The sequence below is a fragment of the Oratosquilla oratoria genome, chromosome 40, assembly GCF_046742065.1.
Source record: "Oratosquilla oratoria isolate Oo_2021 chromosome 40, ASM4674206v1, whole genome shotgun sequence".
In the NCBI taxonomy this organism is placed as follows: Eukaryota; Metazoa; Arthropoda; class Malacostraca; order Stomatopoda; family Squillidae; genus Oratosquilla; species Oratosquilla oratoria.
In genome coordinates, this window is record NC_134816.1 from 22921757 (window position 1) to 22937658 (window position 15902).

The 15902-nt window shown below is 42.2% G+C and overlaps 1 protein-coding gene across 5 annotated transcripts in view; it reads left to right on the forward strand.

Annotated features, from left to right (window-relative positions):
- The window catches only part of shot (dystonin-like protein short stop), an 805796-nt gene that overhangs the window by 360123 nt on the left and 429771 nt on the right, over positions 1 to 15902 (forward strand). For 2 of the 5 annotated variants that reach the window (XM_076177257.1, XM_076177259.1), the window contains exon 1: positions 14919 to 15569. The exons of 2 other annotated variants lie outside the window; for them this stretch is intronic. In XM_076177257.1, the coding sequence (XP_076033372.1) occupies positions 15425 to 15569 (145 nt within the window). In that variant the 5' untranslated portion in view covers positions 14919 to 15424. Of the gene's footprint in view, positions 1 to 14918; positions 15606 to 15902 lie in introns of those variants that run through there. One more of the 5 variants, XM_076177256.1, reaches the window with a different exon arrangement.

Sequence of the window (15902 nt, forward strand, 5' to 3'; positions counted from 1 at the left end):
TGGAGGAACTTTGCTCTCTCTCCATGTAAGGAAGCAGCGTGAAGAGGCGGGCGGGAGAGCGAGAGGCGAGTTGTCCGTCCTGTGTCGAGCGTTCGGTGCCCTGCTTTCTACCTTCCAGGAGTAGTTGTCCTCTCGGGGGAAGTTGTCCTTCCGGGGAGCAGTTGTCCTCTCGGGGCCAGTTGTCCTCCGGGGTAGCAGTCATCCTCTCAAGGGGTTACCCTCTTGGGGGTAATTGTCCTCCCGGAGAGTTGTCTTCCCGGGTAGCAGTCGTCTTCCCGGGTAGCAGTTGTCCTCCCGAGGGCAGTTGTCCTTCCGAGGGCAGTTGTCCTCCCGGGGCAGTTGTCCTCCTAGCGAGCAATTGTCCTCCCAGGGGCAGTTGTCCTCCTGCGCGTGTTCCGTTTGTTCGGGGAATATTGTGCCTCCTTAGGAGGAAGGATTCATCGTTGTTATGCTTGAGAGTGTGTGTGTTCTTGGGTGTTATTTCCCCCTTGAGGCTTGAGAGGAAGTTGAGTGTGTGATTCACCATGGTCTTGGATCACGTGTTGGACTCGTGATCAACAGCTTACCCCCATCCCACGGATGAGAGCTCAGAAATCGTATGAGGTCCGAGCTATGGATAATGCTGTGACCTTATACACACGCACGCACACACACACACACACACACACACACACACACACACACACACACACACACACACACACACACACACACACACACACACACACACACAAAACTCCTCGTCCACCAGAATTGGATTCCTAGCTCATAGTGAAGTGTTGCTGATAATTTCAGCCTTGTGCGGGACTCGAATTTGGATGCTGAATAAGCGGTCACACGCAGTACCATCACGCAATTGTCCCGGTGTACAGATGTACACATGTGTGTGTGTGTGTACGTGCGTTCCAGAGGGTTTCCAGTGATTTTTATCAAATTAGCTGGAACCACTGTGAAGCACAGATCATCCTGGAGTTTGTTTTCATAGTCCATTGTAAGTACTGTGGCTTATTTTCATAGGTCAGTGTAATCCTTGGACATGTTTTCAAATATCGCTTTAATCTCGGGTTTGTTTTTGTAAGTTATTTTAATCTCTGGGGTCGTTTGTTTACGTAGGCTACTGTAAGCCATGCGGTTTGAATCCTTACACAGGTTAATCATGTGGCTTGTTTTCGTAGGTCACTCAAAGCAAGCTTGGGTCAAGTCTTCTCTGGGACTTTTTTTTATATCATCTTTGAAAATGCGGAGGATTTTATACGCCTGCTGAAGAACTGGTTTCGAGATGAAGTGTCTGATTTTGAAAAACTAAGGGTAAAAATTCATGATTCTGTCTTAAATATTGTGAATGGTACGCTTTACTCTCGCTGCCGCATATGCATAACACGAGTTAGATATCTGTTTGATTTATTCCTGACTAGTTCGTTGAGCCATTTTCCTTTTTGGGTGACGTGAAAGTGAACAAGGAAATTTAGTCTTTGGGGCCAAGATTCTTGCGAAGTCTTCAGGATTAAAGGAGCGATAAGACTGAAGTCGCCCTAAACGGGAACGAGACTTGATAGACGGAGACCTGCTTGACTGACCCAACGGGTCATGGTGACCTGTTGTCTGCCCCAACCTCGTCTGAGGCTAGTTGTCCTCCTGTTTCTCTCTCTCTCTCTCTTTCTCTCTCCCCCTCTCTCCTCTCTTTGTCTGTCTGTCTCTCTCACACACACCCTCTCTTGCTCCTTCTCTTTCTCATACACACCCTCTTTCTCTCCTCTCTCTCTCTCCTCTCTTTCTGTCTGTCTGTCTCTCACACATACACACTCTCTCTCTCTCTCTCTCCGTCTGTCTGTCTGTCACTGTCTCACACACACTCTGTTGCTCTCTCTCTCTCTCTCTCTCTCTCTCTCTCTCTCTCAAACACACACACACACACACACACACACACACACACACACACACACACACACACACACACACACACACACACACACTTTCTCACACTCCTCTATCTATCTTTCCTCTCCCTTTCCTCTCTCTTCCCCCCCTCTCTCTCTCTCTCTTTCATCTTATGAATGTATATAATTTTTATTTTTTATTTTATTTTATTTTCTTGTTCATGTCTGTAGGAGTGTCCCCATCTTGGTGATTGGATAAACGCTTCCTAGCGGCGTGTTTGGTCCGGTAGATTTTTTTTCTTTCTTTCTTTATTTCTTTCTTGTTTTGTCGCAAACCGTCCATTCATCTTTGGGCTGCCTGACGCTCGGTAGTGTGTGATTAGCCCGCGATCATTATTGTTTCTGACCATAAAGGGGAAGACTCGCTTTGGCTACCCGATGCAGGAAGGTGTCATTAGTTCTCAGTGTTTATTGAAACATGTAAAGAACCTCTCTCTCTCTCTCTCTCTCTCTCTCTCTCTCTCTCTCTCTCTGCCTCCTCTCTTCTTTCTTTACATCTGTACCTCCCCTCTCCCTCTCTCTCTCTCTCTCTCTCTCTCTCTCTCTCTCTCTCTCTCTCTCTCTCTCTCTCTCTCTCTCTATCTCTCTCTTCCATCCTTTCTTCTTTCTGTATGGAGTATTGTTCCCAAAAATAGAAGCGTTGGTTATTGCTATCAGAATAGTAATCCCTCCTCAATTGAACTGATGTTATCCTAATCCTAACCCTCTCGCTACGGAGGGGTGGGAAGGCTTCTTACTAGAAAAATCACATGACAACAAATAAGACTTAAATACAAAAGTGACCCAGGGCGTCTAATACCTATCGTTACATTATACTAATGACCCATTTTCGGAGAAGAATAGGCGAAAGTAAAAAGATCCGTATATTTCGATCACTATCTGTGATCCTCTTCAGCAAATATTAATCGAAATATACGGATCTTTTTTCGTTACGTATAGGGATGTTCACGAGCCTAATAGAATCACTTTGAGATGGCTACAGTTCGCTGAAAGGGCTGATTGCGAGGAGGGGGGGTATGTGCCCCCCTCCCCCTCCAAGTCACGTCACTCCAACCCCCCTCCCCCTCCCCCCGGGGCACTCCCGAAGACCCCTTGACTGGTACGAGGCTCAAGTTATTATGGATTGATGACGCAAGATTGATATGATAAGAGACTTTGTCGTGCTTGAAGAGGAGGGGTATTTGTGAAGCGTATGATAAAGGCGTGTGTGTGTGTGTGTTCACCTTGGTCTTTTGGATCACGTGCTGGACTCGTGATCGACAGCTATTTCCCTCCCGGAAGAGAGCTCAGCGCTCGTATGACCGATCTATGGGTAATGCTGTGACCTCACACGCACACACACACAACTCCCCACCCACGAGAGTTGGAGTAACGACTCGAAGCGCAGTGATACTGAAATTATTTCAGCCCTGGGTAGGATTCGAACCCGGATCGCCGTAGCGACAGTCAGGGACTGTACCAACCACGCCACCGAGTCGTGTATGTGTGTGTGTGTGTGTGTTTTGAGGTCGGGGACTTGTGTATCCAGAGGTGAGTGCCTTATTTGTAAATGAATGTAAACTTAGAGCCGACTAGGCTTGGCTGGTTTTGTCAGTATCTCTCTCTCTCTCTCTCTCTCTCTCTCTCTCTCTCTAAATGCATGTATGTATTTCACAAAGACTGGTAAATACATAATAACAAGTTCAGACACATTACTGTAGCGTTGCGGTACCATGTCCCATATAGCCTATTATGAATACAAATATCATTATTATCGTTATTATTATTATTATTATTATTTCTTTTTGGCTACCCCCCTTGTAAGGGGAAAAAAGCCTTGGTATATGTATGTATTATTATTATTATTATTATTATTGGTGTTTTATAATTTTGCCTGTTTAATATTTTATTTTTTCATTCACTCATTTATTTATTTGTTTATCAATTATCTGAATTTTTTTGGTCAAAATTGAAAGAACTGTTTAAGTAAGGGCGCATGCATTTATGAGGTCTGACGTCGTCCTTGCACCTGATTGGTCGAGTGACTGACCAATCACGTACGAGGACAACGACCGTCCCTCTACTGAACAAATGCGTCTGTTGGCAATTGTAACAAACAAGATCAAGAGGTCTGTCGTGTTCAAATGTTTGTACTTTCTTAGGAACCCCATCCATGGTACGATCTGATCTTAAGATCACCGGACAGATCTGTGTGTACTGATTTAGGTTTGTGCAACCAACATACACGATCCAATGTAATCGGATCCGACTTATCTGGCGGCCTTAAGATCAGATCGTACCATGCATGGGGTCCGTCAGGCTTTGCGAGTTTAATTCCTTGAGATTTCAGAAGTTTCCTTTAAAATTAATCAAATCGTCTGGCGGCAGCCAATATATAAATCGTAATAGTTATAATGGGGGTTACTAACTACAATTAAAATATAATTAACTATGATATAGGAAACTTGATGTAGTGACTAAATTTCTTTGTGGCAACCAGAATTAAGTAATTAAACGACTCCGTTGCTGAGTTAGTTATTGGTTAATTCTTTCTAAACTGGATTAAAATTACCTGAAGACAGACTAGATGACGTGGACTGTACCATGCGATGTGTCTACCATTGCTGGGTATTTGGTAGTTTTGCGATGATAAATGGTGTTAACAATGGTTAGCAAAAAATATAAAAGATAAAATTATGTTGACAATGGATAGCAAAAAAGATAAAAGGAAAGATAAAAAGTAGAAGATAAGAGACAGGATACGCCTACCATTGATTGTCAATCGTATGGCAGTTCGTCACCGTTGTTGCTTACGTCGGAAGTCCAGTAATTACGAATTTGAATTTTTAAATTTGTGCTCGCGTGTCCAAACCGTCGTAACCGCCATTTGCGTTGTTACTGTGCTAGTGTGTGATTATTTATTGTTTTTTTGAGTGAATTTTTGAATGTTGGAATTATAGTGACTACAGTAACGATCACATATGTGGGAACTGCATTCGTGTTAAAAAAATAAAACCGTTATAACCGTAGGAATCGTTCAATTTGAAACAACAACAACAACAACGACAACGAAATCTTGCATTTTACATGTATAACAATCGTTCAACTATTACCCGCATATAAAAACCTTCGATCAAAAACGTAACCGTAATAAAAAAAAATCATCGCAAAGGATGAAATGTTATTAAAAAAGGATGAAACAATATTGGAAATAGAGCGAAAACTATTCGTTGCTGGAGGGGAAGTCGTGTGTATACGTTGTGATAGTGAAAGTGTTACTTTGAGAATGAATGTGTTCCATTGACCCAGATTATTGTCAAGGGATGACGAAGGTACTTGTGTCATCGGGCTTCTCTTCAGAAGGTCCTAAGGATCTTCTTTGATAAACAAGAGAATTGAATTATTTGCCGTTAGGTCCCTTCCCCGGTTTCAGAACCCAACGCTCACACAACCTAACCTAACATTGCCTAACCCAACATTACCTTACCTAACCTTATATAACCTAACATTACCTAACCTAACAATACCTACCTTACCTAACCTAACCTAACCTTATATAACCTAACATTATCTAACCTAACCTTACATAATCTAACATTACCTAACCTTACATTACCTGACCTAACATAACCTAACATTACCTAACCTAACCTTACATAATCTAACATTACCTAACCTAACCTAATCTTACCTAACCTAACCTAATCTTACCTAACCTAACCTAACTACCCTTCCTACCCTAACCTAGTCACACCTTTGACATACTGCCAAAACTACCCACATCACATGTAATGCATAAAACAATCACAACAGCAAAATATCGCTGAGAGAACATGGCATCACTTAAAGATACACTTCAGGAAAAAAAAAGAATTCTATATCAGGGTGGGCACCCACTGGGTAAGAGTTCTAAAAAAAAAAAAGAATAAATAGATAAAGTAGAATAAAGGACGAGCGCGCCATCTTTCAACCAGCACGCGTTAAAGGGACTGTTGCAAGATGCACTCCCTTTAATGACCAACGTTATCTTGCAACAAAGATGAATTATTAATGATTATTATTAATCATTAATGAAAATGTCGAAATATAAAATATTAACAAGACGAAGAGGACATATTCTTGGTTACTGAAGATGTTAATATTAGTTAACCCTTAACAGTATCGTTGTTGAATTAACCCCTGATCATCTCCGTGGATTAGTACGATTAAATAAATCAAATGACGCAGACATGACAAGGGTAAAAGAGCGCGTTTCTCTATCTCTCTCTCTCTTCCTCTTTCTATATCTCTCTCTCTCCATGCGTATGTGCGCGTGTGTGTGCTATTCACCATTGTTATGGATTACGTGTTTGGCCTGTGATCGACAGATTACCCCTTCGGGTGAGAGCTCATGTTTGGCCCACTATAAATAACTCTGTGTGCGCGCGCGCGCTCGCTTCCTCCTTACACCTATGCAGGGCAGACTTACCAAATAGAGGCCAGGGTATGATCTTTAGCATTCCTTTTATGTCCTGAAATCAGTAGACTTCAGGAAATGCTTCAGGTCGGATGTCCGTGCCCAGGGATCGAAATGGGGCCTTTTTAAGCACCAGCTTTGTGATAAGGGTGATAGAATTTGAGCTTCAAGAGAGTGTGAACGGTGTTAGGTTTCATTAGAGGTCGTGTTAGGATCGAATATGAAGCGCGCGCCCGCACACACACACACACACACACACACACACACACACACACACACACACACACACACACACACACACACACACATGTGCCCAAAACAGTTTCTATTTTAATTTTTCACAATTATTCCTTGCACACACAAATTTACATTCATTCGTATTTCAGTTATACAATAATTCAAATTTTGATAATATTAATGATCTGTATCCCATTCATTCAACTTTCACATTACAAATAAAATGATGATTAAGTAAGCAGAAATGGCAATTAGTAAGGTTCTGGAAACATCTATTACACGTACGCACGCACACACACACATACAATGACGCATCATTTTTCGTTTCCTACATGTATACAAAATGCTAATAGAAATAATTGTAACTAGCATACACTACACACACACACATACACACACACACACACACACACACACACACACACACACACACACACACAGAGGAATAATGTGGTGTAATAAGGATGTTGCCTCACGCAATTTAGGAAAGGTAATCTTTTTCAGTGTATTTACCTAGTTTTATTTTACGGGAAGGGGAGCTATGCTCGTGGTGACCGTTTTTGTATATCGCAAGGTCAAGTTTGTTCTTAAATTCTTGTATTGGGTTTGCACACACTATTTTTTTTCGTCCAATTTGCTCCATGTATCACTCTGTGTGGGAAGCTGTTCATTTTCAGGTCTTTTCTGTAACTGTCCTTTTTTAGTTTTATTGCATGTCCTCTTGTTTGTCTTCTGCCCCATTTTAATAAGTCCTCTCTATCAAGAAACTGTTCTTTTTCAGGTCTCTTATGTAACTTTCCTTTTTTAGTTTCATTGCATGTCCTCTTGTTTTTCTTCTGTCCCATTTTAATAAGTCCTCTCTATCAAGGCGTTCTTTTCCTTTCATAATTCTGTAGATGGCTAGTAGGTCCCCTCTTGTGTCATTGGCGGTGTGTGTGTGTGTGTGTGTGTGTGTGTGTGATTTTAATATTGAATTGCTTTGATTAGATAAAAACGATGGTTGTACTGAACTGATGAATTCTTGATTGCAAATCTGTCCTGCTTGCATATTTGGCAGATGCTGTTCAAGTATAATCATTTTAATATTTTTATTCAATTGTCGAGTTATTAATATGTCTATATACAGCAGTTTTCTATTAATATTCTTCTGATAAATTCGTAGTAATGGGACTAGGAAAATACATGTTTGGATGGTTGTGGTATAGTATTACGAATGCCCGAAGTTCTTAGAACTTTGTGTATATATTTTTTCTTTTAATAAAGAAAGTTTGTCGAGCTTTTGTCTCCGATTATATGTAGGACTAGTACAGAGACTTGTGTGTGAATCACCATGGTCTTGGATCACGTGTTGGACTTGTGATCGACAGCTATTTCCCTACCGGATGAGAGCTCAGAGCTCGTATATATGAACGATCTATGGATAATGCTGTGACCTTACACACGCACACACACACACACACAACTCCCCGCCCACGAGAGTTGGAGTAACGACTCTTAGCGCAGCGATACTGAATTTATTTCAACCCTGGACGGGATTCGAACCCGGACCGCCGTAGTGGCAGCCGGGAACTCTCCCAACGGCGCCACGAGTCGTGTGTGTGTGTGTGTGTGTGTGTGTGTGTGTGTGTGTCAGATCAACTAGAAAAATATTATGATTGAATAAAAGTAAATTAACTAACGCATCTTAAGTCAGTTGACAGTTCACAACACAATGATCCTGAGAGTGAACGTGTCTTAATCCGCTTACAGTTATGTTTGAGTTGATTTCCTATCCATCAGTTAAACAAGTGAAAATACAAAATATATTTGCAATAATATTCATCTGGAGGGGTGGAAATGGCATCAATTGTAACGTTAAAGAAATTAGAAGTAATGTTCTTTTATTGATATTTCGCGACAGATGTGTCTGTGTATCTGCCCATAGTAGGAAGATGTCTTTGACCAATATAGCCCATCCTACTGCACCCACTCTCTCCGTCCCTCCCACCGACGTGACGAAACGGTGACGTAGCCGCGACGTCACTGCCTCAACACGGTGACGTCATAGTCTTGCCGCGCGCGATGACGTCATGTCGTGTTGCATTTTTTTTTCAATTCAGTAACGGTTATCTCCGGTATGTATGTACGTATGTATGTGTGTATATATATATATATATATATATATATATATATATATATATATATATATATATATAATATTTTTTGTAAGTTGTTTGTGTTGGATTAGGATGGTATGGGATGTTATAAGGTAGTAGGAGAGTAGGCTGTTGTATATGTTATATATGTATATGTTGTATATGTTACTGTTGTAGTAGAGAATTTATTTTTTCTGCTTATGTCGATAAGACAAACCTTAAATAGGACTACGTTCATTTGCTGTAAACTAAGACTTATCGAGATTCACGTCATAAAGGTAATAATAATGAATGAAGTGGATCGTAAATTCACCTTTATTGGATTAGTCTTGCATATTTAGTCTCACAACTACCCAATTTGTCGTCGTTTTGTATTTCGTCGAATGTTTTCATCTTAGGTCAGATCTTAGGTAAATTATTCTCACCAATATATTAAACCTTATTTGCCACAAGATATTTACCATTTCTTGTCACCATCAAGCCGACCTTTGCCAACAATTGCCGCTGTGTCTGTCACATGAACGGTTGATATCAGGTCATATGTTAGATATTGCCTCTCTCTCTCTCTCTCTCTCTCTCTCTCTCTCTCTCTCTCTCTCTCTCTCTCTCTCTCTCTCTCTCTCTCTCTCTCTCTCTCTCTCTCTCTCTCCCCCCTTCCCTCCCTCCCTCCCTCCCTCCCCCTGCCTCCCCCTGCCTCCCCCTCCCTCCCTCCCACTCCCTCTCTCTCACACACACACACACACACACACACACACACACACACACACACACACACACACACACGCAATATCCTGGGAGTTGAAACATGTTTACGAAATTTAAGTCAAAGAATCTTAATCTATTCAGAAAGTACGCACATTTTTAAACTAGACTTTTTATGTTCACAAGACTACAAAAAGGGGAATATGAGCGATACTTTTGCGAATTTAAGTTCAAAAATCGTCAAAAGATTTGCGTAAAAAAAATTCTCAGGTCACGTAAAGAAGCTTTTGTCGTGGACTAGTGCAAATTTGTAATTAGATTGAATCATGTTTAAGTCGTCATTGTTTTTATTTTTATTTTATTTTTCTTCGTCTTTTTCTTCTCTTTGAGTCTTTGATTCTTCTATTTTTTCCTCTTCTCTCGCTTCCTCCTCTTTTCTTTGTCTTCTTGTTCTTCGTTTTCTGTTTTCCAGTTTATCTAATTGTTATTGTTCTTCTGATTTTTTCTTCTTGTTCTTCGCGTTTTTTGTCCTTCCCCATATTTTGTTCTTCTTTGCTTTCTTTTACTCTTCTTTGTCTTCTTGTTTTCTAATATTCTCTTTACCTCCTCCCTCACCCTCCTCTTTCATTTTAGCAGAAGATTAAAGTGGGTTATCACACTAAGCTACCAAAGGGATTATCACACTGGGCTTCCACGGGTTTCACCAGCACCGCCGACCGTTAAAAGTTCGTTTGAGTAAAAACGACTTCGGTTACAATATTTGAATTTTCAAATTTCCAAATATCAAATTTATCTTTCCGCCATATATAGCAAAGCTGAATGATGAACTAAGAGGTTGTAAACCCATACGAATATTAGACATAGTGTTGAAATGTTCTCTGAGAAGACTAGCTTGCTGTAAGCGAAGTCATATTCTTGTTCTTCAAATGGAAGTTGGAGGTAGGATGTCGGAGGAAAATTAGCCCAGTGTGATAAGCCCTTGACAGCCACCCGTGTGGAGGTTGTACTTGTAATGTGATCATCTTTCATTTGCTGCTTCCTTTGTCGGAAGCACAACTTAATGCACAAGTGGAGTGTGACGTCATTCACAAGTGGAGTGTGACGTCATACATGTGTGGCTTGTGACGCCATGCACACGTAATTTATGACGTCATGCACGTATTGATTATGACGTCATGCATATGTGAATTGTGACGTCATTCACAATTGAGTGACGTCATGCACAATTTGAGTATGACGCCATTCACAAATGGTGTGACATTAACAAATGGCGTGTGACGTCATGCATAAGTGGAGTGTGACGTCATTCACAAATTATAGTGTGACGTCATCAAGTTGAGGTTGGAGGACTATGGGGGAGTTATGTAGGAGGAAGGGTGTTGGGGGAATGGGAATGTGGGAGGGGGAGAAGGGGTGTGGGAATGGAGGAGAAGAGAGGATGTATATTGTGGGATGTGGGAAGGTGGGGTAAGTGGAAGTAAGGAACAGTGGGATGTAGGAGTGGGATGAGGAATGGGATTTGGGAGGCGGGGTGTGGGAGAGGGTGTAGGTGACTGTAGAAGTTTAAGGAAATTAGGGGACCAAGTTTAAGAAAGGATTATCTGATTTATTCACTTAATTTTTCAAATATTTGATTCTATATGTTCATATATATGTATTGTTACACGTCTCCATGCATTTATTTATTTTTATTTTATTTTATATCTGTAATTTTATTTTATTTTATTTTATTTATCTTTTATCTGTCTTTTCGTTCTCTTCATTTTCTATTTCTTGCAGCATCTTTGTGTGTGGAGCAACGTCGTGCCGTTTTCTAATACCGACACAGGAAGTCAATTTTAGTGTCTTTGTCTACCACTTAAACCTTCCATTGCTCAGGGTGGGTGGTCGAGGGGGGGGGGGAGCTTTCTTCGAGTGAATAAAATCTTCTGACGGCAGCCAGAAGAAACATAAGTTGACAACCTCACCTTTTTTTTTTTTTTTTTTTTTTTTTGTGAGAGAGAGAGAGAGAGAGAGAGAGAGAGAGAGAGAGAGAGAGAGGGTAAATAAATTATACAAACGATCTTCGAGATAAGGACAGGAACAATATAAAAAGCAAATAAACAAGTCTCTTTAAAAGAACACACAAACTTCTCGCTAGCATGCTACTTGCTTTTGCTACTTCGTTTGAGTAACAACGACTTCGGTTATGATCTTCTGTTTTTCAAATTTCCAAATGTCAAATAGCGAGAAGCTGAATGACGAACTAAGAGAAGTTAATCCTAGAATACGAATGTTAGACACATTGTTGAGATGTTCTTACGGTCTAGAATATTGTCACCGAAGTCGTTTCAACTCAAACTAAATAGCAAAAGTAAATAGCATGCTAGCCTAGTGTGCCGCCACCTTAAAAACACAATTGATTTTTTGTTCCGTCGTGGCATGTTCGACATAGCTTCTTCCTCGTCATTCCAAATACCCAGGTTCGATTCCCAACGGCTGCAGACGACTGTCAGCTGTTCTTTGTGTCCTAGTACTAAGGGCAAAGGTGGTTGATATTGCTGGAGCGGGAACTTTGGGTGGAGGTAACAAGGAGGCTTTATGGCTTGGAGGATTAAGTGTTACTTGAATGGAGGGTGTGTGTGGAGGAGGACCTGGCGGGAGGAGGAGGAGGAGGAGGAGGAGGAGGAGGAAGGGGGTGGGAAGTGAAAGGACTCTTGAGTATCTTTGGTGTCTGGCGTGTCAAAGGTTATCTTCAGAGGCTTCCGAAGCAGGCCGGAGCGCTGACCTTACATGGAGAGGTGAGAGCTAAGGGAACTCCCCCCCCCCTTTTTTTTATATAAATATATTTTTTTGCGACGTCAGTGCCGATTCCATTCCTGGAAAGCGTCCACTTGTCGTGGAACTATTGTCGCCTTTGTCTCATCGTTTGGTGTCGTGCCCGGCGTGTTAAGGGAGTTCGACCTCTGTGCTTGGGGGTAAACAGGAGTCTTCACGAAGTCGGTTGTGTTTTCGCGTAGAGGAGAGAACGAGGGTGTCTGTGTCGAAGAACGAGAGTGGGAGGGGAGGGGAAGAGGCGAGATATGGAGGGGGAGGGGACGGGGAAGAAGAGGGAACACGAAGAAGAAGAAAAGAAGAAGAAGAAGAGAAAAGAAAACAAGAACAAAGAAGGAGAAAGAAAAAAAGAACAAAAGAAGAGAAAAAGAAAAGAAGGAAAGAAGAAAAAGAAAACAAGAACAAAGAAGAAGAAAATAAGAGAGAAGAAGAAAAAAGAAAAGTAGAAGAAAAGAAAAGAAAGAGAAGAAAAGGAAAAGAAGAGGGAAAAAGAAAAGAAAAAAATAATTTTCATAATTTTTCATATAGTGTTTTGCTCGAGAGGTCACTGCTGTTCAGTTAAGGGGCTATCACACTGGGCTATTTTTCCTTCAACCTCCGATTAATCGGCGGTACCGACCGCCCACCTCCAGAACGTTTCCCGCCGTCAAATCACGACAGCAAGCAGCTTTTTCTCAACAAATTACATAGAACGTCATTTGATATGCAGGAGAAAAAATAGACACCTCCAGCTTACCAGATCCCGTCCCGAAACCTGCGATCTGTAAATTTGCTTCAACAGTCGGAGGTTGGAGGAAAAATATCCCAGTGTGATAACCTAGCGACTGGAGGAAGAGATCAGCCGCGAATGAATATCTCATGGGACGGCGGATCTAAAGGTTACTGGAGGAAATGTCCAGGATTTGACGAACCAGCGAACGCTGAAGGTCGAGTGTGAGCTGGCTGCATGCGCTGAGGTAATGACGGAGATGTGTTTGTGGTGGTGGTAGAATTTTTATTTTAATTATTTATTTATTGTGGGTAAGACGAGGTGATGGTGGCGGTAACCCTTCCCCCTCCCCCCCCCAAAAGGGCCACTTCGGTGTGAAGTTCTTAATCTGAACAAAATCTTCCGAGATCTTCTGTTCAGCTAGTTGAAACCATTTAGTCTTAGCCAGAATAGAATGTGTGAAGGCACTTAAGAAAAAAAAAAAAAACTCCACTAAAGCCTTCCCCCCTCAAAAAAAAAAAAAAAAAAAAAATATATATATATATATATATGTATATATATATGTATATATATATGTATATATATATATATGTACATATATATATATATATATTATAGGTTGTAGACCTCAAAAGTAACTTTACTATAGAATACCCAAACTCCCTCCAGTCCTCTCTCTCTTTCTCTCTCTCTCTCTCTCTCTCACTCACACACACACACACACACACACACACACACACACGACGACGCAATGGTAGCGTTCACAACTGCTGCTACAGCTGTCCGGATTCGAATCCCGCCCAGGGCTGAAATAAATTCAGTATCGCTATGCTGTGAGTCGTTACTCCAACTCGTGAGTGTAAGGTCACATCATTACCCATAGATCGTTCATATACGAGCTCTGAGCTCTCTTCCGGGAGGGAAATAGCTGTCGATCACGAGTCCAACACGTGATCCAAGACCATGGTGAATCACACGTGCATGTGTGTGTTCTCATTACTTGGTTGGGGCGTCAGTGTTCAAATGTAATTATAACTTAGGCAAGATCGATTCCGCTTTGGGCCGGAAGTGTATCGTGAAGAGATGTATCTGACTCATATATATATATATATATATATATATATATATATATATATATATATATATATATATATATATATATATATATATATATATATATGATATATTTATTATTTATTATTATTCATTTTTATTATTTATTAATTTAGTCATATATCTCTTTTGCTGTGTTTATTGTTTTCCATTCGTTTTATTATTTATTACATTTTTATTTCTTATATATTTTATTACTCATTGCATTATTATTATTATCATTTATTGCTATTTATTATATTATTATTATTATTATTTATTTATGTATTATTATTTGTGTGTGTGTGTGTGTGTGTGTGTGTGTGTGTGTGTGAACGAGTCTTCTCCATTTCGGACACTGCATGTGACAGCACATATAATGATGGTCATTCGTGACGGACCGTCGATGCGGTGTTGGAAATGGTTCCGACGTTCCCCGGCTGTAACTGTGATTACTGGTCTTCCACTAAAGAAACGTGATACGTACGGGCTTACATTGTATGTGTGTGTGTGTGTGTGTGTGTGTGTGTGTGTGTGTGTGTGAGAGAGAGAGAGAGAGAGATCGTATAAGATCGCAAGTGTAACTATACATATGTACATACATGTGTACATTTACACGTTCGCACCACATGTGCACACAGGCCTTTGAACCGCAATTATTGGAACTCACGCTTTTGAAAGCTGCAAAAACGTGAACTAAAGGTGTCTACTACTGATTTGCACCCCACCGCTGGGGTGTTCCCCCCACCTGTCTTCAGCCAACACTCTTCCTCGGCCCCCCTCCAACATTGGGGGGCCTCACAGCCCGAGGTGTTTGCCGCCCGCGGGGCTGAGCCACCGTCCGCTCACCAGTGCTGAGGTGGCCAGTGTTGGGACGGGACTGTGCGCGCCGGCCGGCCTGCCTTCGTTGTGAACGCGAAGATTGTGTGTTGGCGTCTGCACCCGTTCGCGGGAGCAGGATAAGCGTGTGGGGGGTTACCGCCGGGGCAGCAGGACGGTGGAGAAGGAGGAGGTGTGTAGTGGGCACAAGCCGGGCATACAGGGACCTGTGGGGGCGGAGGGAGATCCTACGGGTTCCCTCACCACTACCTCTTCCGCCACCTAGCGCCGCCGCCCCCCCCCTCTCCCTCCCATCACCGTCTCCTACCGCCGAGCCTGAACTCTCCCACTCAGTCCGTCAGTGGTTGTGTAGCGAGGAGGTAGACGGGGGAAACGTTCTCCCTGAGTGGTTATTCTTGCAAAGCGTGCGGTGGTTGCCGTCTTTTACATTAGCCCTTCTGTGTGCTACGGGGCCTAGTGTCCCCTCTCCTTTCCTCTTCTCATTCCCTTCGCGAACGAATCCGTCCACAGCATCGACGTCGCCATGTCGACCCACCATTACTACCGCGAACGCTTGGGCTTCGACCCGGGTGAAGAAAATGTTTCCAACGGGAACCGAGATGGACAGAGCCATGGCGCCGACTTCAAAACCTTCGGAGGTTACGAGGAATCGCTCTCCAAGTTCAAAGGTATTGTCTACACACTCAACATCTACCAAATGATAGGTACGGGCCGCCTCACGTGCGTGCATGCCCGCCCTCTGCTTGTGGTTGGTGTGTCTCATAGTGCTGGTGGCTATCCTGCCAACCTTCCCTCCTGTAGCATCGACATCGACAGCGGGTGTAGTCAGGCAGATCTTCCCCGGGTTGTCCTTCCTACGAACTGGGCATATTCTCAATTGTTTAAGTCTTGGGGAGTCCTGTGTCCCATGGCACGAGCCGTCCCCTACGACGGGTGTCATGTCCCAGGCTGCCCCGTGCTGTGACACATACGGGGGACCACCCCTTTACATGTAGGAGAGC